This window comes from Pyrenophora tritici-repentis, chromosome 9 (assembly GCF_003171515.1).
Source record: "Pyrenophora tritici-repentis strain M4 chromosome 9, whole genome shotgun sequence".
Classification (NCBI taxonomy): domain Eukaryota; kingdom Fungi; phylum Ascomycota; class Dothideomycetes; order Pleosporales; family Pleosporaceae; genus Pyrenophora; species Pyrenophora tritici-repentis.
This window is the reverse complement of record NC_089398.1, coordinates 211,678-236,607: the sequence shown is the minus strand read 5'-3', so window position 1 is coordinate 236,607 and position 24,930 is coordinate 211,678. Positions and strand designations below refer to the sequence as shown.

The 24,930-nt window shown below is 48.8% G+C and overlaps 9 protein-coding genes across 9 annotated transcripts; 6 read left to right on the top strand and 3 right to left on the bottom strand.

Annotated features, from left to right (window-relative positions):
• Positions 1 to 554: 554 nt before the first annotated feature.
• On the bottom strand, positions 555 to 1,097 carry PtrM4_144600 (uncharacterized protein; the record flags this gene model as incomplete). Its single annotated transcript, XM_066109760.1, has 2 exons — positions 555 to 797; positions 1,074 to 1,097. 2 exons carry the CDS (start codon positions 1,095 to 1,097, stop codon positions 555 to 557), a joined length of 267 nt encoding a protein of 88 aa, XP_065959743.1.
• Positions 1,098 to 2,439: 1,342 nt separating this feature from the next.
• PtrM4_144590 (uncharacterized protein) lies at positions 2,440 to 2,847 on the top strand (the record flags this gene model as incomplete). The annotated part of the gene is made up of 1 exon (XM_001942182.1): positions 2,440 to 2,847. One exon carries the CDS (start codon positions 2,440 to 2,442, stop codon positions 2,845 to 2,847), a length of 408 nt encoding a protein of 135 aa, XP_001942217.1.
• A 2,017-nt stretch (positions 2,848 to 4,864) lies between these two features.
• On the top strand, positions 4,865 to 7,942 carry PtrM4_144580 (uncharacterized protein; the record flags this gene model as incomplete). The annotated part of the gene is made up of 1 exon (XM_066109759.1): positions 4,865 to 7,942. One exon carries the CDS (start codon positions 4,865 to 4,867, stop codon positions 7,940 to 7,942), a length of 3,078 nt encoding a protein of 1,025 aa, XP_065959742.1.
• Positions 7,943 to 7,971: 29 nt separating this feature from the next.
• PtrM4_144570 (uncharacterized protein) lies at positions 7,972 to 10,014 on the top strand (the record flags this gene model as incomplete). Its single annotated transcript, XM_066109758.1, has 1 exon — positions 7,972 to 10,014. The coding sequence occupies one exon, from the start codon at positions 7,972 to 7,974 to the stop codon at positions 10,012 to 10,014; it is 2,043 nt and encodes a 680-aa protein (XP_065959741.1).
• Positions 10,015 to 10,518: 504 nt separating this feature from the next.
• PtrM4_144560 (Dimer-Tnp-hAT domain containing protein) lies at positions 10,519 to 13,055 on the top strand (the record flags this gene model as incomplete). The annotated part of the gene is made up of 6 exons (XM_066109757.1): positions 10,519 to 10,549; positions 11,638 to 11,813; positions 11,895 to 11,997; positions 12,067 to 12,319; positions 12,392 to 12,476; positions 12,543 to 13,055. The coding sequence occupies 6 exons, from the start codon at positions 10,519 to 10,521 to the stop codon at positions 13,053 to 13,055; spliced, it is 1,161 nt and encodes a 386-aa protein (XP_065959740.1).
• A 742-nt stretch (positions 13,056 to 13,797) lies between these two features.
• On the bottom strand, positions 13,798 to 14,824 carry PtrM4_144550 (uncharacterized protein; the record flags this gene model as incomplete). Its single annotated transcript, XM_066109756.1, has 2 exons — positions 13,798 to 14,777; positions 14,803 to 14,824. The coding sequence occupies 2 exons, from the start codon at positions 14,822 to 14,824 to the stop codon at positions 13,798 to 13,800; spliced, it is 1,002 nt and encodes a 333-aa protein (XP_065959739.1).
• Positions 14,825 to 15,466: 642 nt separating this feature from the next.
• On the top strand, positions 15,467 to 18,031 carry PtrM4_144540 (uncharacterized protein; the record flags this gene model as incomplete). The annotated part of the gene is made up of 2 exons (XM_066109755.1): positions 15,467 to 15,509; positions 15,630 to 18,031. The coding sequence occupies 2 exons, from the start codon at positions 15,467 to 15,469 to the stop codon at positions 18,029 to 18,031; spliced, it is 2,445 nt and encodes an 814-aa protein (XP_065959738.1).
• A 109-nt stretch (positions 18,032 to 18,140) lies between these two features.
• On the bottom strand, positions 18,141 to 19,082 carry PtrM4_144530 (uncharacterized protein; the record flags this gene model as incomplete). Its single annotated transcript, XM_066109754.1, has 2 exons — positions 18,141 to 18,831; positions 18,982 to 19,082. The coding sequence occupies 2 exons, from the start codon at positions 19,080 to 19,082 to the stop codon at positions 18,141 to 18,143; spliced, it is 792 nt and encodes a 263-aa protein (XP_065959737.1).
• A 140-nt stretch (positions 19,083 to 19,222) lies between these two features.
• Positions 19,223 to 20,311, top strand: PtrM4_144520 (uncharacterized protein; the record flags this gene model as incomplete). Its single annotated transcript, XM_001942183.2, has 1 exon — positions 19,223 to 20,311. One exon carries the CDS (start codon positions 19,223 to 19,225, stop codon positions 20,309 to 20,311), a length of 1,089 nt encoding a protein of 362 aa, XP_001942218.1.
• Positions 20,312 to 24,930: the final 4,619 nt, after the last annotated feature.

Genomic DNA, 24,930 nt, shown 5'->3' with positions numbered 1-24,930 from the left:
GTGGCGTAGATTCAGTATGAAGCAGTTAGTGTACTAATGCTTCTTCCCGCAGACGCAGGTAGGTGTTGGCCGTGCGCCGTCACGTTAAGCGCTATAGACTCCGCAACAATCAATTCAATCCGGTCACTCTCCTAGACCCACTTACCTATCTAGGTAGGGCTTAAACTCCTATAGGTAACTACTAGGCTTAAAGCGGTAATCAATCAATCCAATCTGAACCTTCTAGGACCCACTTAATTGATTGTTGCGGACTGTGAAGCGCTATCACGGTAACCTCGACTAGTTGATGGAGTCTCAGTCGGCTTCGTGATTCCGAGCTTAGCAGCAGAGACTGCCAGGCTAGTAGAGTGAGGCTTTGTGCGGCGTAGGTATGTGGTCATCTCGGCGACGTACGTCTCAAGAGATGAGATCTCTGCAGTGGTGCCTCGTGCTTCATGTTTAAAGATCTCGCGTAGGCAGGATGTGGCGTACTCTTAATCGAGTGCCTTGCAAGCGATCAGAAAGTCCTCTTGCGGTCGGTTGCCGTTAGTCTCTGGTAGACTAACCGTCTTGCCCTAAGCGGTAATGTATGTCCAGTTGGCTAGCCATTGCTCGACCTTCTTCGTGGCTCGTGGAGCAGTCTTGAGAGCGTTGTATTTGTCGGCAAGCTCGCGGCGGCGAGTTGCGTCGGTTGGGCAAAGGAACTTCTTGAGAGCGACCAGCCGGTCGTAGGGTGTCTCGTGATCCTTAATTAGATGTATGTGGCGTACAGCAATCGTCTTGCTGATGTCCGTGTTTAGGTCGGCCAGAGCCTTCTTCTAGGTGCGGTACTCGGAGCGGCGGCGCTCCCATCGATCGCATTCCCATCGGTAGGACTCTCGGTCGTCTGCAGTTAGGTCAGAGAGCCTAGTAGCTCCAGCCTAGTAGTTAATGAGTTGAGGCTCAGGAGCCTCCGCTAGCTCAGGGAGAAGCTCCCTAGCTACGTTAGGATTGATGTACTGCCAGAGACCGTGGCGGTTAGCAACGTCTCGGCGAATAAACAACTAGGTAAACTAGTCGTCCGGTGTGTTGAGAATGACAGTGACACGCGTCACAGCTGGGTCTGACTTAGTAGCCATTGCAGAGGCTGTAGTCGTGTGTGTAAGGATCAAGGCAGAGATCCAGGCAATGTGCGTCGTGGGTGAACGCGGTAACAGGTGCGTTGTGGCGAACGCGGTATAGCAACGTGCGACTCGAGCAGAGTGACGATTGCAGCAGCAGGTGAGAACAATCCTAGGTTGCAGCCGGGCTCATAACTGTTGCGGTGGAGTGAACAGTGCGCATGTGCGGAGAATTGAAGGATTGAACTGAGGTTGTATTGTACAAGCTATGGAAAGTTTATGTAGATAGGTGACGTCAACCGTGCTAGTCCCAAATAGGCATCGTTCCATTACAAATGTGAGTTGCGACTGCAGGAGAGACCCCAAACCGTGACATCTAGTCTAATAAGACGTCTGTTGTCTTAAACCACAGACGCGGAGGCTATCGAGTATAGAGACAGGCAGATAAGGCCTTTGTCCGGAGCTGTATTCGTAAAAGATAGAAAGGCTACTCTAAGTTCATGTTCTGGGGCTGCTTCTCGTACAATCAGAAAGGTCCTTGCCACTACTAGTTGCCAGAGACAAAAAAAGAGAAGGAGACTGCTTCTGCACAGATTAATAATCTTAATCGAGACCTTAAGCCGATCATGAGAGCTCAATAGGAGCTTAAAGTAGGTATGCGTCGGCTTAACCTACGTAACAAGCCTGGACAGAAGCCTCAGTAGAAATGGACTGCAAAAACTAGGAAGCTTAGCCGAGGGAGAGGCTCAGGCATTAATTAGTATCGATATCAGACAGTTATTCTACTGCCGAAGCTTATACCTTTTACGAGGCAGTGTAAGGCTGAGCGTCCTGGAATAGTTGTCCAAGAAGATAAGGCACCTAATCATAATCACCACGTACAGGCGTATATATACAACCTATACGACGTTGCAAAGCTACTCTAGTGTGGCAACTCGCCTAATCTAAACGCTATTAAGCCGTGCTGGGCGTAGATAAAGAGGATTACTACAAAGAAAGGCGCGCCAAAGAGTAGAGCAGAAGCTATCCGTGTATAGGAGCAGTGTTAGAGAGATCTGCCTCAAGAGAAGATCCAAGCGTGGATTAAGCGTATACCAGTTCACATAAAGGAGATTATTAGACTTAAAGGCGGTAATAAGTATAAGGAAGGCAGGAATCTACGTAGGCTTAGAGAATGAGACTCTATCGGAGATATGTCCGAATTAAGAATGTGGCTGATACCCCTGCTCGCCAAGGTGGGCAAGGACTTTTGAAAGGCACCTCCGTAGAGATGATGAGTGTCCGCCTTGCTGCGGGCCCCTCAACGGAATCAGCGAACTCCCCTCGGATCCATACCACTGTAGACCCTCAGCAGCCAGCGATGGCCCAGGCAACGCAGGACGATGGCATGACGAAGGTTCTTCAGATGATGGCGCAGTCTCTAACAAAGCTTAATGAGACAAGCCGGAGCTCTACTCTAGTCTATGCGTCCCAGCTGCCTCCGTATCCTGCAGACAGTGTCCCAACGTTCGACGGCAACAATGTTACCTTGTTTTTAGAACGTTTTGAAGATATGGCCAAGTACTACGAGTTCACTAGCAAAATAATGATTGAACGTCTAACTGCCCATTGTAAAGCCAAGCAGAGGGCTATCATCCAAGCTTCTGATGAGTACGAGGAGTCTCTACAAACAGCGGACTGGTCGACTCTCCGAGCAGCTCTCAAGAAGAGGTTTCGCACCAATGACAAGTACCAGCAAGAGGTTAGGGCGGAGTACTTCGAGCACTAGCTTGCCCAATGCCAAGCCCGAACAGAACTCAGCACCCTAGAGTACCTACAGGAGTTCTATATTCGTAGCAAGCGCTGTATAGAGTCTAGCACAATCAAAAAAGGCCGTAGAGGGTTTTACCTAGTTAAGGGACTCCTATTAAAGCAAGCTACTAGGGTCCTAGAGAAGTTCTAACTTCGCACTAACTCGCCTCTATCTTTTAACTACAAGAAAATCTCTAATTACCTTTCGAAGAGAATGGAAGTAGAAGAGGATACGCGAATACTTAATCCCGCGGAAGTAATTAAGGAGTTTGAACTAGAAGCGGAGTTCAACATTGCAGCAGCGAAAGAAGCTCAGGCCAAATTGCTAAAGCAACTAGCAATCCCTAACTAGAAGCTGATCTTCTAGCCGCCCTCGCTGAACATCCCTCTGCGAGAATATAACTAGAAACCAGCTCCGAAGCCTGCTCAGAAACAGCTGCCGCCAGGATCTGCGCTAACTAAGAATAAAGTCGACGGGCTTATAGACAAGATGCTTTAACTTAAACTAAATAAAGCAAATCTAGAGATAGAACCTTAGAGTCTGCAGTAGACGCCTAGAGAAGCGGAGCTAATAGCAAATTAGGTTATTTAAGGAGAAGTTAATAGGCAGGCCGATGAGCGAGCAACAGCTCTGCGTAGTTATATGCCGCAGGCGTATCTGGCGCCGCCAGCCCAGAATCCTCGGTATAACAATGCGATGAACTATCAGCAGACGCAAGGGCAGTAAAGCTAGCAGGGATATTAGCAGTTAAACTAGCGACTAATAGGCTATTAGAACTATAGCAACAACTCGCAGACCTTTTAACCTAAGATAGGTTACGGGAACCAGAACAATTAGTATAGCTAAGTAGCTAGGGCAGGTTTCTTATGCTAGGTTTGCGATAAGACAGGTCACTAGAAGAATAACTGTCCGACTCTCCGAGGGTTTGTCGACAAAGGATAGTGTTATCTTAATAAAAGATCGCAACTTAACTAGGGAACCCTAAGTAATCCTTAGGGAAGGATTACTAACCTAGGCACTAGACGCTAGGCTGAAGCTATTTCGGCGGAGATTAAGCGGAGGTAGATCAAACAGGACATTGACCTACTTAGTTACGAGTCACCCTTTCTAAAGGATCCTCAGAGTTCCCTCCTAGTAGATAATAATGCGATATCCGTTCAGCTTATCCTAGACTCCTCTAGTACAATTACAGCGGATAGTTACGAGCAATTTTAGAACCTCTCTTCTGTTCTTGGCGAAACAGACTTAGACATAAGTAGCTAACTACGTAGAGCTAACTAGTGCAATAATAATACAGTAGCGTCAGCCACTATCGCCAGACTCCGCAACAAACAAACATGAATCAAATATTTGATTTGTTTGTTTGGTAACTACCAAACAAACAAATCAAACATAGGTAGCTTTTTTTACTAAACAAACAAGCATAAAGATTGTTGTCGGCATACACACGGTGTGTCGCCTAATAAGGCCCAATGTACCGCCTCGATCCTACTTCGGCCCAACTCGGACCCAACGCTGTGTATACCTTCGTAGCCCCCACATTCGTAGAATCATCATACACCAGAATACCAATACACAAGATTACCTTAGCTACTGTTATTCACCGTACGATCGTACAAGGCCTTCCAACACTGATCAGTGATTGCACGGCAGTCACAGACAGTTAGGTTAAGAAGAGATAGATTCTTTACCCGCGCGTTCCCTAGATTGCCTATATCAGCAAGGCGGAGTTATCTATGCTAAGCTCACTGTTAGCTATATCAGGCGTCGTTCGTGGCTAGCGACCGACCGTTACAGCCGTATCAGAAGCGTTCCAAGACGCCGTCTATACACGCGCCAACCGACCGGTTGAGATTTGACCCGTGTACAACCCACGACCACCGACGCATCTCTAGCGAACGCAGCTAGCGCAACAAGCGTCAACAAGAACACAATAGCAGGAGAGAGAACATCATCGGAAAGAGCACCGGTAGCCAGGACACCGGCAGTAGGAATGGCGAGCAGTAGTAGAAGAGTGGTACCCACACTAGAGGCGCTACTAGGGACCACAAACATAAAACCAAGAGAATGGCATCACATCGATCCAGAGATTTGGGAGGACAACGTTGAAGCTCCAGACGATGAGGTAGGGATTACTACAGCAACAACGTACATTGCGCGTGCGATTGCGGACTATACAGATCGACCAACAGCAGATGAAGAACTCTTTTGGGAGTTCCGTCAGGACTTTGAAGGATGGACAGAGGCAATGTTCCTACGTGCCCAGCCAATATACACAAAGGAACTAAAGCGGATCCTCCGCTTTAAGGGAGTGTATACTGGCCGTATTAATATGGCACCTAGTGAGTCTCTAGCTAGGTTATTACGCATGGAGGAGTACCTAGAATGGCCTCAGGACGTATTCCAGTCGGCTGTGTTTGACACACGATCAGCTGCGCACATGTTGCAAGAGCGGGCACTACGGCAACAACGCAGTGAAGGATCAGTACAGTCCACAGACAGGAGATTATCAAGCCAGGCCCAGAGCCGAACCCAAACGCCTGTAAGGACAAGAGGCCGAGACGTAGACAGTCGGCAAACCCGCGATCAAGACCAGACCCACGCCCGTGTGCAAGGACGACAGGAGACCGTTGAGGAAGAACAACAGATTCAGGACCAGCTAGCAAAAACGATTGAGAAAGCCCAAAACCAACCAATCCGAAGCCAGCCTGTAGAGACAACTGAATCTGCACCGCAGCCAGCCTATCAGCGCGTCCAAAGTCAGCAACCTCCCCTCACCTACAACAACTTCGACCGATTCCGCGAGTATACACCAGCATACCCGCAACGTCCGAAGGGACTGAGCGTTCCCCCAATTGTGCCCTCTGGTGAAACAGACCCGTACAAGGCAGTTCCACCAATCGAGTTTGGCAATGAGAAACTGGATCCTAAGACGATCAATGTCTTCGTGAAAATGTGGGACCGAGACAAAAAGTATACGGGAAAGCCGTACGACCTCCTAGACGATAAATTGAAGATCTTCTACAGCATCTGTTATCACGCAGACATCGAGCCAGGGCAGTTCCATGCAGTCTTTCCACGGATTCTCGACGGCCGCGCAGAGGAGTATTACCTCCACTTCGTCGATCAGCGGATGGATACGTTCTTGACTGCCTACACAAAGCTCAAGAACCACTTCGACACAGACGTCAACCACGGCCATTACTACGCGGACTGGACGACGACATCGTTTGTCAAAGTCCGCAGGGAGAACCCCGAAAAGAACCTCCACGAGGTCCTTGACATCATGCTGGACAAGCTCCAATTGTGTCAAAGAGCACTTGGACAGCAGTACATGGGAGAATACGCGCTCCGAACGACTGTAATCACAGCATGCCGAGGCGTGAAGGAGCTCGAGATGGCACTCTACAAGCCGTCTCTAGAATGCGAGGTTCTGTTTGGAGATCTGCGATCGTCAATCGAAAACTCACTCGCCATGACCGTCTCCGTCAACTTCACTGAGGCGGATACGGATAGCCAGTACTACTTGGATCGTCGGTACAACAACAACAGCTCTGGAAGATTGCGAGGGAATTACAACCCTCGCGGTGGACGCAGCGGATTCACCCGCGGACGCGGTGGGCTTCAGCACCGCTCTGGAGTCAACACACAAATCGACAAGAAATGTTACGTCTGCGGCAAGACAGGCTGTTGGTCCACAAACCACACGCTTGAAGAAAGAAAACGCTCAAAAGCGCAGTACATCACACACTGCGCGATTACGGGAGAGCAAATGGAGTTTAGCACATTTCTCGTCGCGTACGAGGGGGAAGAAGTCGACCAGTTCTTCCTAGAGGAGCAAGACGAAGATGATGAGGACCAAAGATTGGCAGTTAAGTACCTCACAGATCAGGCCTTTTTGCACCACGTGACTGGAGAAGACGTCTACAGGTGCAAGGAGCCTATTACGCCCGCAACGCAGTTCCTTATCGAGGATCGATACTCGCGAATCACGTACCAAGGCATTCTTCCTGACACTGGTGCCTCAAATGTATCGACAGCCGGAAAGGAGCAGTTCTGGGCGCTCCAAACTGAGGACCCCACCGTAACTCTAGATACGTCTACTGCTGGAAACGCATCTGTGCAATTTGGCAAAGGAAGCGTCACTACTTCGATTGGAACCGCACATGTATCGACACAGATTGGAAAGATCAAATTTGAGGTCTTGAACGCACCCACCCCGTTTCTCCTCTGTCTGAAAGACATGGACCGGCTCCACGTGTACTTCAACAATACTACGGACCAGCTGGTACAAGGAAAAGCTACCTTTCCAGTGATTCGCAAATGGGGACACCCGTGGTTCCACCTAAGCAAGGCAGAGCGCGCGCGCGTATTCCTTACGGAGACTGAGCTCCGACGCTTACACCGGAGGTTCGGGCATCCAGCCGTCGAACGGCTGATACGATTGCTCAAACGCGCAGGACACGAGGACGTGGATGAACGGCTGCTCCGAGAGATCCAAACGTTCTGCCATCACTGCCAAGCGCATGATCCAGCGCCGCGCCGATTCAAGTTTAGGCTGAAAGATGATCGGGAATTCAACTTCGAGATCCTCGTAGATGTGATGTATCTGAGTGGGAAACCAGTGCTTCACGTGATCGATTCGGCTACAACATTCAACGGCGCGCGATTTCTACCGTCTATGAGCGCGAAAGACACCTGGGAAGCACTCCGCCTGCTCTGGATTGATACATACCAAGGGCCGCCAGATATCGTCACCCACGACGCCGGCACCAACTTCGCGTCAGTCGAATTCAGATCAGAGGCGAAGATCATGGGAATCACATGTAAACAAGTGCCAACCGAGGCCCATTGGTCTATCGGCAAGGTAGAAAGATACCACGCACCGCTCAGACGCGCGTACGAGATCCTGAGGACAGAGCTTGACACTGGCACCAGCGACGCTGCAGTGTTGCAGATGGCAGTCAAGGCCGTCAACGACACCGCAGGCCCAGACGGGCTCGTACCCACGCTGCTCGTCTTCGGTGCATACCCCGGATATCCATGGATTCACCACCATCTCCCTCGATAACCCATCGCGCGGAGGCAATCCAGAAAGCGATGAGGGCGCTGCGGAAGGCCTCAGCGGAACATGCGGTGAGCAACGCACTTGGTACCAGGAATGGGCCTACTACAGACGGGGTACTGTCACTGCCTCTTCAGAGTGAGGTGATGGTATGGCGCGAGAAGAATGGATGGCAAGGGCCGTATAGAGTCATCGATATGAAGGACCACGATGTTACTGTAGACATGATCAACGGCCCAACGACGTTCCGATCCACTGTCGTAAAACCGTACTATCGCGATCTGACTACAGCGATAGACGGCGCAGATCAAGGCACAGGTGGATCTCCGACCACAGACGAAGCGATTGCTGATGAACCGCCACTACCGGTACCACCGGCGGAAGCCAACCAAGCGGCTCAGCCGCGCAAGCGGGGCCGCCCACCTGGATCAAAGAACAAGCCCAAGGTGCAGTACCTGTCGAAGAAGGAGGAGGACGATTACGCCCTGGCCGTCAAGCTACGCAATGACGGCGTGATTAACGTCCCGGGCGCTCCATTCGAAGCATCCGATCAGAAGGAGATCGACGACCTCGTCGGCCGTGGAGTATTCAGTTTTGAGCTGTTTGATCCAACTCTACACGGCGGGTATCGTATCTTCAAATCGCGCATGGTCCGCGAAGTCAAAGGCAAGACCATGGTCCCGTACGAGAAATCACGCCTCGTTGTTCAAGGTTACAATGACGAGGGCAAACACGAGATCCTGACGCAGTCGCCAACCATCCAACGAGCCAGCCAGCGCCTGATTCTAGCCCTAGCGCCTGCATTACTCGATGAGGGCATGGTTGTGGAACTACGAGATATCACGCAAGCGTACCCACAGGCACAAACAGAGCTATTCCGCACGGTTTTAGCGCACCTCCCAAAGGAGCTTATAACAAAGTATCCCAAGGGAACAATTATTCGCGTAATCAAGCCACTCTATGGAATCGCGGAAGCAGGAGTCCACTGGTTTGCTACGTACCAAGGACACCACTGCAAGGAGCTCGACATGGCTACATCAACGTATGACCCGTGCCTCCTGATCACGAACGGGAGACGGGAAGCGTTTGGAATAGTGGGCCTGCAGACAGACGATACTCTCGCGATTGGGACGCCTGCATTCTCTGGTGCAGAAGACGCTGCGCTCCAGAAAGCCAATTTTCGAGCTAAGCCCAAGGAGAGACTGTCCAAAGAAGTATCACTCGAGTTCAACGGATGTACTCTAACGTTGCGCGGAGACACGATTCTACTTACGCAGAAGGGACAAGGTGCCAAGATCGAAATCATTGATCCGAAGGCAGCAAACCGAGCACAGAAGTACATGGAGCAGCGCGCGCGTGGCGCGTACATTGCGTCGATATGCCAACCTGAAGCATCGTTCGATCTTTCCGCGGCTGCGCAAATACAACAACCTAAGGACACAGAATACGTGAAGCTTAACCGCCGGCTGCAGTGGCAATCTGAGAGCATACAACGAGGCCTGCGATACGTCCCTCTCGACCTCGCTACAGCAAAGCTGGTAGTGTTCACAGACGGATCCTTCGCGAACAACCAAGACCTTAGCTCACAGCTAGGGTACCTACTTATCCTTGCGAATGAGTCGAGTCGACAAGACAGCACGTTTGATATTCGTGGTAACGTAATCCATTGGAGTTCGACCAAATGCAAACGCGTTACCCGGAGCGTTCTTGCCTCAGAAACGTACGGCATGGTTAGCGGTGTCGACATCGCTATCGCTATCCTAACAACCCTCAAGATAATTACAGGACGCCTAGGTCTACCACCGATCCCACTTATTGTGTGTACGGATTCATACTCCTTGTATGAATGCCTCGTCAAACTCGGAACAACTGCTGAGAAGCGACTGATGATCGACATCATGGCGCTTCGGCAGTCATACGAGCGTCGCGAGATCACTGAGATCCGCTGGATCAACGGAGAGGACAACCCCGCGGACGCATTCACGAAAGCAACACCAAATCGCGCGTTAGAACGTTTCATCGAAAGCAACAAGCTGTCAATCCGAGTAGAGGGATCTGTGCAGCGACCTACGGAGTAGGCACATATGCCTATTTGGAATCCCTCTCATTGTGCCCTTTTTAGAAGACCCGTTTTTCCTTACATCAGTCGTTACAATAAGAAAAGATTGCCAGTGTCGGCATACACACGGTGTGTCGCCTAATAAGGCCCAATGTACCGCCTCGATCCTACTTCGGCCCAACTCGGACCCAACGCTATGTATACCTTCGTAGCCCCCACATTCGTAGAATCATCATACACCAGAATACCAATACACAAGATTACCTTAGCTACTGTTATTCACCGTACGATCGTACAAGGCCTTCCAACAATTGTAATATTTGCAAATATTTGCAAGTATTTAGTGTTTTGTTAGGCTAAGTTTTTGCAGTTTGTTAGGTTGTGAGCGCGTCGATTTTGGTGTTTTAGTGTTCTAAATGAGCTATCTGAACTCGCCCCTGACGACGCTAGCGTACATTATTAACCTCAGCCCGGCCGACGCGCGCGATCCCGTGACAATCAAAGTATCGCCACGCCCACCATTATGCCCCCCAAAGCTTCTAAGAAGCGCGCGCGTTCGTCAAACGTTCCTACAACCTTAACGAAGCGATTAAGAATTTTAGCAACCCCGCTACTACTTATAACACCCTCACAAGCTTAGGAGAGGCAGCAGCTCGAGTCACAACCTCAAGAATCACTGTCCACGCCTACCCAGGGCAGCTACGCTGGCACTGGCTCTGTAGCAACAATAACAGAGATAGCTAAGGATAGCTATATTAATAACAGCGGCGATAACTTTAATAGGCTTAATTAGGAGCGGCTTAGGGGTCGCTATATTAAGCCCTTAAAGCAACCTAGGAGAACACAAAGCTAGGTATTGTCAGATAACAGGGTTCTGATGGGAATCATAATAATTGTGGTTGAACGTGTCTATTGTGGTGTGTGGTGCAGTCTCGTGGGGGATGAGACGGAAGGTCGCCCTGTCCTAGTCCCTCTTGGGACTAGGGGGTCTACGTAACGTGATGATCTCCAACTCCGTTGCCTTCCACCCAAAATCTACCTCATATCTGACAGGTATATGTACACAGATACCGCGTCGTGCGTATAGATCAGCCTACACGCCCGCTTTGGGTGTGTAAATACTGCCATATACACAAGGCACCATCCGTTATCATCGACTGCTTAAAAGCCACGTCCTCCGCCGCCGCCCACCTCGCCTAGCCTATTAAGGGCTATAGCCTTTGCCGTACGGGCTTAATTACTATACTAAAACGCCTAATTAGACAGCTCTCACTGCGCGAGGCGATTAACGGTGGCTTCGAAATATCACAATCTACAGCTAACGCGATAGGCAACTTCAATATATAGCGCTTCCGCTACGCGTTAGTGTTATAGCTCCTTAACAATAACTTGCTAATAGAGATTATTAGTAGAGCTTTAACACGCGAGCTTTTTAGAGAAGTAAGTACAAAGGCAGAGGGCGCGTTGTGGCGATCCTCGCGCAGTATTATAACCTACGCGATGCGGCTGTTCTACGCTATACGGCCGCAGATTGTTGACGCCTTGTCTAGCGCTGCTAGCAAAATACATATAAGCTTTAACGGCTAGACGACAAAGGGAGGGGCGCGGGGCTTTTTTAGAATCGTTGCTCACTTTGCCACAGCGTTAGGTGAGATCCACGACCTGCCTATCGCTCTGCCGCAGCTTAACGGTGCCTACACTAGTAAGGCGATCGCTACAGCTGTTATTGCAACACTACGGATATATAAGATCACGTTAGATACGCTAGGTTACTTCGTACTTAATAATGCTAGCAACAACGACACTACGATCGCGGCTGTAGCGCGCGAGTTTGGAGACTTTAACCTAACGCAGCGACGCCTCCGCTGCGGCCCTTACACTATTAACCTTATTAGGTAGGCTCTGTTGTTTGGCAACAATAAGGACGCGTACGACAACGCTGCCAAACATATTGACGACGAGGAGGCGTTCATAGCAGCGTGGCGTAAGCATGGCGCTCTCGGTACGCTCCTCTCTATAATCACATACATTAAAACACCATAGTAATACGCGTTATTTACTAAGTGCCTAGAGGCCTCTAACAACGACCTCCCCGCCGCTGCGCGCGTTAAGATACTGCAACCGATTAAGCTAGTTGTTACGCGCTGGAACTTATACTACAGCGCTCTCAAGCGGGCAACCTATCTTAAGAGCGGCTTCGATCTCTATATTGAGAAACACGTGAGCCGCGTCGCCTACGAGGAGCGGCGTGGCACCCAGAGCGACGCTCCGGCGTGGATGAGGTCGGGCGGGCTCCAGGCAGCAGATTGGGCGGTCGTTACTGAGTACTAACGATGCCTTGAACTACTGAAAATCACTACAAAACGGCTAGAGGGCCGTGGCAAACACTATGGCAGTAGCTTTAGAGCTATCCACGAGGTCTTGCCCATGTTTGAGTATCTACTCGATCAGCTTGAAAAGCTAGCCGAGCCATACGCTGACGTAGTGTTTGACGCACACGAGGAGGCGCCTGAAGATCACCTTCATATTAACCTACGCAACGCTTAGGTAAAGGCTGAGGAGTATTACCGTAAGCTTGACGACTCACCAGTATATTACGCCGCTACTTGTCTCTATCCGTACTACAAATACTACTGCGAGAACTTATGGGAGCATAAAGATAGATGGCTACGTACTGCAAACGCTAGATTTCAAGAGTTGTGGCGGTCATATAAGAAGGCACCGCCGAGTCCTCCACCACAACCAGCTCGTACAGGCGCGATCGACGACGTGATCGAAGCCCTCACCGCGCGTCGTAACTGTGCGAGGAGAGACGGCGGCGACGAGTACGATCGCTGGCTAGAGGAGGAGCCGAGTTGGAGTACTGCAACGTATCACAACGATGGCAACGCAGTTCGATATTGGATGACGATAGCGCCAAAATACCCCCAATTGAGCCGTTTTGCCATTGATATACTAACTATCCCAGCATCAAGCTGCGAGTGTGAGCGACTATTCAGCGAGCTCGGCGATCTACTAGAGCCAAAACGTCGCGCTATTAGCAGTGATGTAACTGCGTGAGCAGTGTCAGTTGGAGGCTGTGGATCAACAATTGCATTGCTATCTGCTGTCGTGTTGTGATGTTCGTGTACAAGAGCTCTCGGCTCAGAGGTAAGTGCACTTGCCCACCGGGCAGTGCCTGCTACAATAGGATGTCATGTGACTCTAGTCACGTGGTTACAAGTGAGCTGCTCGCTGCCTTGCAGCTTATACGCTCTTGGACCCGGGCTGGATACACCTACAACGCCAAGCGTGGCGACGACAATAGCGGCGACGGCGCTATCAGCGACGACGAGCTCGCCCGCAAATATAGTATACAAAACTAGGTAGAGGACAATCAGAGCGACGCATGAGGCGTCTACCAGCCGCCTACAACACTAAAAACAACCGCCAAGACTTTTATACAACACCAAATATTTGCAAATCAATCAAATATACAGCTTCAAAACACTAATTAAACAATCAAATACGGCGCGGTTGCCAAGCCTTCACCAAACAATCAAATATTATTATTATTATTATTATTATTCCATTAGAGTCCTTTTTCAGTCAGAGACTATGTAGGACTTTGGCCGAAGGCCGTTCTATCTTGGTTTTTCTAATTTACATGGTTTTCTGGTATGGTTCGCTAATATGGTTTTTGGCTTTTCTACAAAAGATAGCTTGTATCTGTTTGTTGCCAGGTGCTAAAGAGCAGTTTGATAAGTAGAAAGAGATGTAGCAGCGGGCTCTTGTGGCAAAGGAGAGGGTTGTGGTTTTAGTTTTATACAGTGTCTCTCTGTAGGTCTTCTGGTGGCTGTCCTAGGTACCATTTTCTTGTTCCTATTCTGGTGCTAGTGATAAAAGCTAGGGTTGCTTCTATACCTATACTAGTGTGGAGTAGTAGTGGTAGTGTGACTGGGCGATGTTTGATTGTTTGTAGGAGCGTTTTTCGATGGTCTTTGTATAGATGACAGTACAGTAGTAGGTGTTCTGGCGTTTGGATGTTTTGGCAGGTGCAGCGATTAGAGTCTCGTTTCTTAAATCTCTTTAGGTAGGAGTTGAAGTATCCGTGTCCTAGCTTAAGAGAGTAGAAGGCGCTAGAGGTTACTCTTTTCGTGTTCTGTGGCATTTGGATGGTTTTGCTGATTTTAAGAGGGTATTTGGCTGAGTAGGTAGCTTTGTTTAGAGCGGTTGCTCTTGCTTTGTATTTCTCATACTCTTGGCGTTGTTCCGTTTGTTGTATCCTTTTGATTGTCGTGCCTAGGTAGGCAATGCTCTTTGTTGTTGATCTGGGGTCCTCTTTGGTTGCTTCTTTTGCTAGGTAGTCTGCTCTTTCGTTTCCAACTATATCTGTGTGTCCAGGTGCCCAGAGTAGGTGGATGTTTGCTTGTTTTCGTCGGATCGTATTTGCCGCTTTTAGACATCGGAGTTGCCAATGCTGTCCTGGGTTATCTGATAGGTTTTTAAGCCTGTAGATTGCTGCTTGGTTATCTGCGTAGACCTCAAATTCCTGGTCGGTTGTAGCGTTCTTTGCTGCGTATTCGAATGCTCGTGTGATCCCTTCTAGTTCGCCGTTGTAGACTAGCTGGTATTGTCCGATATTAACTGTTTCTGAGTAGATTTCTTGCTGAGTTGAGTTGTAGACTGCTATCCCAACTCCTATTCCTTTTCCTTCTTGTGTTTGCGAGGCGTCTGAGTATATTGTCGTGTAATTGTCTAGCCTTGTTTTAATGTAGGCTTGGTGCGCATTTGCCTCCTCTTCTTTGGATTTTTGAGAGACTGTTACGGTATAGTTTAGAGTATCCCATGGCCTAAACCGGTATGGGATAGTCTGCTCTGTGTCTCTTTTGTTGTTTTTAGGAATTGCGTTAGTAATAGTTTGTAGCTGTCTGTGCTGGTTTGGTTTCTTTGAGCGTTGGAGATTAGTTGATTGGATCCGAGTTATTGCCTTTGCAATTGGATGGGTGTTGGCTAGCAGGTTTGCTCTGCTTGCGTAGTTCCGGATAGTTGAGTTAAGCCTAATTGTTGGTGGTAGTAGGCTCGCTTCGAGGCTTGTAGGCAGACTTTCCAAAAAGCAAGTTGACTTGGATTACTTGCTTGACTTGCTTGGTTTAAACCAAGCAAGCAAGTCAAGTAAGAGCTGGGCAGCTAAGCAAGCAAGTCAAGTCAAGATACTTTGCTTGCTTGGCTTACTTGGTTTACTTGGTTGTTTTAGCGTTACTGTGATGAGGGTGCTAAAACTGCTGTACGGTAGATGTCGCGATGGTTTTGAAGTGTTGCAGTTGCCTCGGTTGAGTCCCAAACAGGCTAAGCGGCTATCAAATAACGTTAGCCTTAGTCTAGCGCATTGCTCCAATCTCGACGTACGCCTGTCTAGAAGCCTATCGCAATGCAGTATCCCCTATAGCAACGCGTTTTCCAGTGATTTATACTGCCCTGATACCCCCAATATGGCCAAACGTCGCCTACCACAAACTTCTGCTCGGAGCAAACGTACGAAAGTAGCCGCTGCCACCAACAACGTCGCCTCAACTCCTGAGGCTTCACCTGAGCCTGCATCTAAGCCTGCATCTAAGCCTAGACCTCAGCGTCGATCACCTCGCAAAACCCTAGCTGCCGCAAGCCAGGCTAACGCCTCGCCGCCAATACCTACCTTCGAGTTGCAGTTCTTAGAGTCGCAGGCGGAGGCTGAGATTGTCGCGCCCACCGAGGGCAGCCGAGCTGGCACGGTGGCTACAACTGAGGCTGGAGAGGGTGGTCAGGATGAGACAAACAGCGCACTAGTTGAGAACTTTGACGGCATTGACTGGGCACGTTTACCTGATTTTATCAAGCCATTGGCGCGTTCTAAGCGCCCAAAAAGTTGGATCTTTCAGTATGGCTACCGCGTTGTTGAGCGCCATGCTACATCTCGAATCTGGTTTGTGTGCAAGTACTGCCATGTACACAAAACTATCGACGCTGGCCGTGGTGGTTTGTTTAACATTACTCAGGCTACAACCTCAGCAGCCACCCATCTCAGCCAACCAAAGCCTGGCCACAACCTTACGAAAGATGGCCCAAAGTTAGCGCAGAGAGCTCGAGGCCAGCTGTCGTTGCGGCAAGCTTTTGACGCTGGTTTAGACGTACAACAAAACACTGCTAACGCGTTTGGAAACTTCGACGTAGAGGGCTTTCGAACAGCCACTGTCATGTGGCTTGTTAACCGAAACCACCCGCTCAGCGAACTTACGACGCCTGATTTTAGAGAGATGATGAGATTTGCCAACCCAGAGGCAGAGGCAGCGTTGTGGGTAAGTAATACCAGCGTTTCTACCTTTGTGATGAGGTTGTTCCGGTCTATACGACCGCAAGTTATCGACACCCTGTCAGGCTCAGTAAGCAAAATACACGTAAGCTTTGATGGCTGGACAACAAAGGGTGGTAAACGTGGCTTCTCTGGAGTAGTCGCTCACTTTGCCGACGCAGCTGGAATAATACGAGACTTACCAATCGATCTGCCTGAGCTCGCTGGCGCCCACACCGGTGAGGCTATTGCCAAAGCTATCTCGACGACGCTCTCAGCATACGGAATAACAAGCGACCGATTAGGCTATTTTGTACTCGACAACGCTACCAACAACGACACTGCGATCGCCGCGCTCGCGCGCGAGTACGAATTTGAGTCCGCTCACCGGCGCCTCCGCTGCAGTTGTCACACGCTTAACCTCATCGGCCAGGCTATTATATTTGGCACCAACAAAGACGCCTACGGCAACACTCAAGAGCAGTACAATACCGAGGAGCAGTATATGCGAGAGTGGCGGAAAGATGGCCCTATTGGAGTGCTAGTTGACGTCATCAACTATATCAAAACGCCGCAACAGTACGAGCTTTTTCGTGGCTACCAGCGCCTTGCCAACAACAACCTGCCTGCTGAAGGGCGTCTCAAAGTACTCGAGCCAGTCAAGCCTGTCGTCACTCGCTGGAACTCATACTATGCTGCTTTTGAGCGCGCTACCAAGCTTCAAGCCGCGTATAACTTGTACGCTGAGCATCATATCAATAGGGTTATCCTTGAAGATGCGCACGCTGCGCAGCGGAATAATAAGCGGCCCGACGCCCCAAACTGGATGAGATCAACTGGGCTCCGAGCTGCTGACTGGGCGGTGATTGCAGAGTACCAGGACTGCTTAGAGCCGCTCAAGTACGCCACAAAACGCCTCGAGGGACGCTCTAAGGATGGCAAATACGGCGCAATCTATGAGGTTATACCCGTTTTTGAGTACGTACTCAGCAAGCTTGAGGCCCGGGCGCGCCCGTTCGAGCACGTCGACTTCAACGCTCATGCCGAGGCTCCAGAGGATCACCTCAACGTCAACCTCCGCGCCGCGTGGAGCAAAGCCAACGACTACTACAACAAGCTCGACGACTCGCCCGCTTACTACGCCGCTGTTTGCCTACACCCGTACTACAAGAACTACTGCGATGTGGCGTGGGCAGACAAAGCTGATTGGCTTACTAGTGCCAACGCGTCGTTCCAACAGCTTTGGGCGGCATACAAACCTCAACGAGCACGCCAGCGGTATACAACTGCGCCGAGTAGCAACAACATAGACGAGGCAATTATTGCTATACTTAGCCGCAACAATGACCGAGAGGCTCCACTTGACGAGTTTGAGCGCTGGAAAACACAAGAGCCGCAGTGGACGCAGGAGCAGTACAACGCAGATGGAAATCCTGTCCAATACTGGATACAACTACTGCCGAAATACCCGCATTTAGCGCAGTTTGCAATCGATATCATGACTATCCCAGCATCAAGCAGCGACTGTGAGCGCCTCTTCAGTGAGCTTGGCGACCTTCTTGAACCTAAACGACGTGCTCTGGGCAGTGAGCTACTCGCAGCTCTTCAATTAGTAAGGTCATGGGTGCGAGCTGGTTATAAACCGTACAACTGTAGCGAGGCTAAGCTTTCAGATGAGCAGCTTGTAGGAGATTACAACATACTAGAGTGGAACACTGAGTTTTGGTAATTTGTATGTAGCTTAATCTCTTTGTAGTAGTCAAGTAATCCAAGTACTTGCAAGTAATACAAGCAAGTCAAGCAAGTAAAAAAATCACCCCAAGCAAGTCAAGTAAAGCCTATGTTTGAACCAAGCAAGTCAAGTTTAGAGCGGTGACTTGCTTTACTTGCTTGTTGGAAAGTCTGCTTGTAGGGACTGTTGGTGCTGTTCTAAACACTCCTAGTGTTTTTCGACAAGCCAGGTTGTGTAGTGACTGTAGTTTCTTTGTAGCGTAGGGTTGGTTTTGCCAGTATATTTGTGCTCCGTAGTCTGACACGCTGGTTACACATGCTAAGTATAGTTGTCTAATAGCGTGTGTTGATAGGCCGAGTTCAATGTTCGCTAGTCTTCCTAGCCTGTAGAAAGCTTGTCTGGCTTGGCTTACACGTATAGACACATGTGATTTGAATGATAGTCGGTTGTCTAGATAGATACCTAGCCACTTGACAGTGTCTTTGTGTTCTATCCGGTCGTTGTTTGGGAGTATGAGGGCTCTTTCTATCCTCTCCTTCTTAGCGGTGAAGTGGATTAGCTCTGTTTTGGATGTGTCGAAGATAATGTCTAGCTGCTCTCCCTTGGCAAAGAGTGTAGCTATCTCTTTTTGCAGTGCTCTTATGTTTTTCTTTAGAGAGGTTGATGAGGTAGTAAGAGATAGGTCGTCGATATACGATAGTTGAAAGCTTTGTAAGGCTGGGAATAGGTCTCGGATATAGATAAGGAAGAAGATTGGTGATACTGGGCTGCCTTGTGGGATGCCTGCTCTAATCTTGCTAAATTCTTCAATCTTATTATGTCACGGTTTGGTGATGGGACGATGCCTATCTGAGACTAGCGCTGTTTATGGTCACTCACCTACATAAACTTTCCATAGCTTGTACAATACAACCTCAGTCAATCCTCAACTTCTTCCCTATGCGTACGGTTCACCCACTCCAACAGTTATGAGCCCGGCTGCATCCTGATTGTACTCATTTTCCCGATTACCGCGTCCCTCATAGCGCACGATTACTAGGCCCCTCATAGCCGCACGATTACCGCGTCCCTCATAGCGCACGATTACTAGGCCCCTCATAGCCGCACGATTACCCCGCGTCCACCACAGCGCTCGATTACCCCGCGTCCACTATAACGCACGATTGCTACGTCTGTTCTACGCACACAATGGCTACAGGATCAGCAGTAACTCGAGTTACTGTTATCCTTAATACACCAGATGACTGGTTCAACTGGATCTTTCTCTGCAGAGACTTCGCGAAGGATCACAAGATCTGGCAATACGTCAATCCAGATACACCAAAGGAGAGCCTGCCTGACCTAGAGGCTGCCAATCCTAAGCCTCAGCTCACCGACTATAAGGCTAGAGCTTCTAAGCTCTCTGATCTATCCACTGAGGATCGTGATTCCTACCGATGGGAGGTTGAACAATGGAGACTCGACGAGATCACGCTGCAGAAACAAGAGAGAGCTCTGGTGCAGCTAAATACAGAGATCACTAGGTCTATCGCCACGCGTCATCTCTACCTAATACAGGATCTCCCTACTGTGTACGATCGACTTGTCGCTCTCAAGAAGCAATTCTGTCCTTCTACAGCCGATCGGAGTCGCGACTTAATAGCAAGATACACCAATCTGAAGACCGCTCCACGCAACCTAAAGAAACTCGATGAATGGATGGCTGACTGGATACACATCACTTCTCAATGCCAATCGATCAACCTACCAGAGACAACTAGCTACAGGCCTCAGGAGGATTTCTTGATTGCCTGCCAAGCTCACTATCCAAACTACGCTACTACCTGCCTCGATCAGATATACGAACACGAGATAAACGGTACAAATCTACTCAGCTTGCCCGCCTACGTCGAAAAGATGACGAAGTACATCCGCCGAGCTGCCCAGACCACTGCCACTGAGTCAAGTGTGCTATCTACCTCAGCTGCTAAGCTTGGGATTGCAAACCTACCTTGTGTTTGTGGGTTGTCACACGCTTTACCCGACTGCTGGATACTCAATCCACTTCACCCAGGTCGACCAAAAGACTGGACACCAGCACCTATTGGAGTCCGCAAGGTTGAACAAGCTCAAAAGGATCCTAAGATTTCGAAGCAAATAAAGGACGCCCTAAATGAATGGGCTTCACGTCAACAGTATAGAGACAAGATTCAGGTAGATGACGGCCAACCACCTAGTGGTGGTACATCATTCGTGGTTCATCTGCTGGATACAGGTCAGTTATCACCAACTCACTGACTTGGTGACAACTGGGGGGTGTGTCACGGTTTGGTGATGGGACGATGCCTATCTGAGACTAGCGCTGTTTATGGTCACTCACCTACATAAACTTTCCATAGCTTGTACAATACAACCTCAGTCAATCCTCAACTTCTTCCCTATGCGTACGGTTCACCCACTCCAACACGTCAGGCCCTGGTGTACTACTTTTAACTTTACTAGAACAGGCTTGTTCTAGCTCAGAAATTGATAGTTGCGGCCAGTCCCAAATGCTCTCTTGATAGTTTAGAAAGCTTGGTAGTTCTGCTGTTGGAGGAGGAGGGAAAAGTGCTTTTCTAAAGGCCTTGCACTTTCCTTTGAATGTTTTCTCTAGTATCTCTCCATGGATAGGTGGGATCTTTTCGACCTTTTGATCCTTTGTGTATGCCATAGCTTTGTAGATAGACTGTGGGATCCAACAGGAGAGTCTCAACTACAAAGTCACTGTATCGAAAAAGACCAAAGAAGAAGAAGCAAATGCACACGCAGACTACATCCTATCAAGGAGCGGAGATAACTTCACCGCAATCTGTCAAACTACAAAAAGGCCGACCTTCTTGCAGTGAATGCTTGAAGGTATATATATTTGACAGGCTGACACAATCTACTCAGATGCCTCACAGCACAACGAGGGAATAGGGATCGGCGTAGTAGCGTACAGCTCTACCCACATAGAAACCTTCTCTAAAAAGACTAATATTGGCTGCTCCTAATTAGTCTACAACGGTGAACTAGAAGGGATAGCACAGGCATTCAAACACGCGGCTACAGTTGCAAAAGAAGGCCAAGAGATCCACGTATACGCAGACAACCAAGCAGCAATTCACAGGCTTAACAGCCTATCCGACAAACCAGGACAATAGTGGCTACTAAGATGCATCAGAGCAGCAAAGAAAATAACAACAAAGAAAGCATCCATCTATCTACAATAGGCCCCCGGACACAGGGACGTCAACGGCAACGAAAAAGCTGATACGCTAGCAAAGGCAGCAGCTAAAGAGAGCCTAACAACACCTACCGCAGCCAGTCTAGCCTACTTAGGCACAGAAATCAAGAAAATACAAAAAACAGAACAAATGACGGAGTACAAGAGATACATAGACAGGGCCTACTAGAAACAGAAGCTCCTACTTAAGAATCTACAAGCTCAACACACAAACAACGATTAAAGTCCTAAAGGGAACACTAAGAGAAATCTCGAGCGCGTTCTATTTACTTAAGCTAGGACACGGATACTTCAACTCCTACCTGAAGAGATTCAACAAGAGAGACTGCGACCTATGCATATGCTATAAACCACAAACGCCACAGCATCTACTTATAGAATGCAACCTATAAAAAACACACAGAAATATACTCAAAGAAGCAATACAGCACAGGCCTATTACGCTACTACTTCTCCTCCAAACAAAGACTAGCATTGAAGCTACTATTGTAACGGGCTGAGCCTCGAGTCACATAACTAGGCTGCTAGCCTAGTCGCTTCCCCGGCAACGTGAGGGCCGTGCGCCAACCCAAACAAAGCAGGCTCGCCGCTTGCGTCTTACCTTCTTTCTTCATCTTGACTGTAAATAGCATCTGGACTAGGTAGCTGGAATACAGTTCCTACGGACCGTTCACAACTATAGCTTTTATTGCAAGTACTAGGATTAGCACGAGGAAATGGCAGCCAGGTCAAACCACAGCACAGATAGACACTGTATAAAACTACAACACAACATTTCCTTACCCAAAAGAGCCCGCTGCTACATCTCTTTCTACTCACTATACTGCTCTTTAGCACCTGCGCCAACAGAAGACTAGCTCTGAAATTGGACTACGTAAACTATCCTCTAAATTGTACAAGACCTATAGAAATTCCACAGTAACTAACCTACATAGAACGGCTTAGCCAAAGTCCTACATAGTCACCGTGTCAGATTGTGATGGGTTATCAAAGACGGGGATAATAGTATAATAATATGATTGGGATCGATTGTATTGTTCTGGTCTGATGTCGTGTGTTCTGTTGTCCAACGCTGTTCGATCAGTTGGGTCGCGGTGGATTGTGCGCGCTGACTAATTTAACTGATCCACAGAATCCACAGCTCCGAACACCCGGATTTTGTCCACCACCCAAAATATGCCCATATTCTGACACACCGACTGATACAGGACTCTAATAGAAATATAATAATTGTTGAGAATACAGTCCGTAAGTGACTTGGTGGTATCAAGCGGAGGAGTAGTCACATAATTGGTGACACGTGCAGGTGGATCCTAGCGGGAGCTTGGACGCAGCTGCACGCAACACGGATCTGCGAACTTGTGGATAGCTCCTTAGTCAATACAATACGAATCGTACCACCACTACCGTTGTGCCTTGGAAGAGCACTCTATTAGGTAGTTATACTACTACTAATAGTGCTAGCTTCTCAATAATAATAATAACAGTTCATTTGAGGGGGTGCCAAGGCTCTCTCGGCTCTGATTGGCTGTTCCCATTGCCCCTTATTATGGCCTCTGACTTCTGTGCACCCTTCTATTTGACAAAATATTCCATCTAGGTGGAAATACTGAGACTTCTGGCAAAAAAAAGCAAAAACATACAACAGCGGGGATTCGCTAGTGGTCACCCACCTAACTACTAATCCGCCGGTACACTGCTTATATATGGCTGAGCGGACGGGAAGCCTAGTTATCTCCCTCGCGACTGCCACAAAAACCCTTAAATTTCCTGTATACGGTAATCTTGGCGGTGCAATTGTCCATGAAGTGGTCCTGAATACGGTATATTAGTTGCTGTTAGTGCGAGGCTGTGCAGTAAGCGCTAAGCCAGAATGACTTCACCTAGCACAAGGTTGAGCACGCTAAATATATTGGCGGCAACCTCGGGACGACCTCGGGATGTAAGCTGCGAGGACGAGTCCATAGGTAGGACTTGTCTAAGCGCCCACGACGAACACGCAGGTGGCCGTAACGCTCCGTCACAACGAAGCAACGAAGACGAGACTACTACCTCTTGGGTTTCTAGGTGCTGATTGGAAATCCGCGATTCGTCCATCCGTCCCACAGTTGACCCAGACAGCATTGCAGAATCTAGAGGAACCTATACCCACCGCTCACACACCAACTTCGTGTTTTTCAGAACACGTAAAACTCCATCAGGAACCGACTAAACCCATCAAAAGAAACAGATTCCAACTACTCCCAAGCCGTGCAGCCGCGTGGTTGTGGAGATACAAGGAGTCAAGCATCCTGAACGCGACGCGTCCGAATCCTGAAAAACAAAACGCACGGTCCACCGCCTATCGATAAGAAAACTACAAAAGAAGAGCTACAAACAAGAATAAGATGCCGCCAGACAGCGACACTATCGCAGTCTATATACCAGCCTCCAGCCCAGATCTAAACTACCAAATAGCTGATGAAATGGAGCTAGAGGGAGAACAAAGCCCCCTAGCTACACCAACTAACCAACCTACCCAACCGATCTCCTTCGAGATCCCAATCCAACTAAACAAGCGACAAGCCAACTTCTCACCAAAGATAGCCTACAGAACTAGGAACCCTTTCCAAAACAATAATGCAGCTAATTATTATTATTATTATTATTCCATTAGAGTACTTTTTCAGTCAGAGACTATGTGTTACGATCACAGGAAGGAGATCGCAAAGTGGCAGGACAACGTTGAAAGGCGGGGCACGGCAAGTGGGCTTGTGCCACACAGTCACGTGACCTGCCCTCCAGTCTTGGCAAACCCGCCATGGAGGGCACGACCTCCATGGAGGGTGAGGCCTCCATGGACGGCCAGGCCGCGATGGAGGGCACCACACTATATAGCAACACGCAATGTGCCCTTATGGCTCATTGTGTTCAACTTCGATTAGTATTTCCAATACTAGCTTTGATTCTCAACCACCGTATATTACATCAGACTCCGCAACAATCAATCGGATCGGCATGATTGATTCCTATCTAGGTTAAAGGCTGCCTAATGAAGTAATTCTTTAACCTATATAGGAATCAATCATGTCAATCGATTGATTGTTGCGGAGTCTGTATTACATCGATCTACCAATCGTGCTATACACCCCTCGTATTCCTCGCATCACTTATTCCCCGAGAACCAACACCAGATCATCTTCGGACGATCTTCACACTATGACGCTCATCCGTTAGACCTACATCCGGCGCATTAAATGCTCCTCATGATTGCTTACAACCGTTGCGCAAGAACGGACGTAAGGTCATCTTCTTGCCCCTTAAAACGATCCGATTGAGCTACGTGTAGCTCCGTGCGCTATGGGCAGGGAGCGCGCATGAAATGCTTCTTATGATTGCGTACGACCGTTGTGCAAGAACGGACGTAAGGTCATCTTTTTGCCCCTTTAAACGGTCCGATTGAGTTACGTGTAGCTCCGTGCGCTATGGGCAAGGAGCACGAAAAGTAAAAGTATTGTTGGTAGGGCTCTGCACTAAGTGCGAAAAGGAAATAATGTAACTAGGAATGCATTCTGTTCGGTGATGGTTAATTGATTCTTTTGATACATAGGCTGCTATGAAGATATACGCGGGGTTGGTACGAGTCAGACCGAAGTAGGATCGAGGCGGCCTG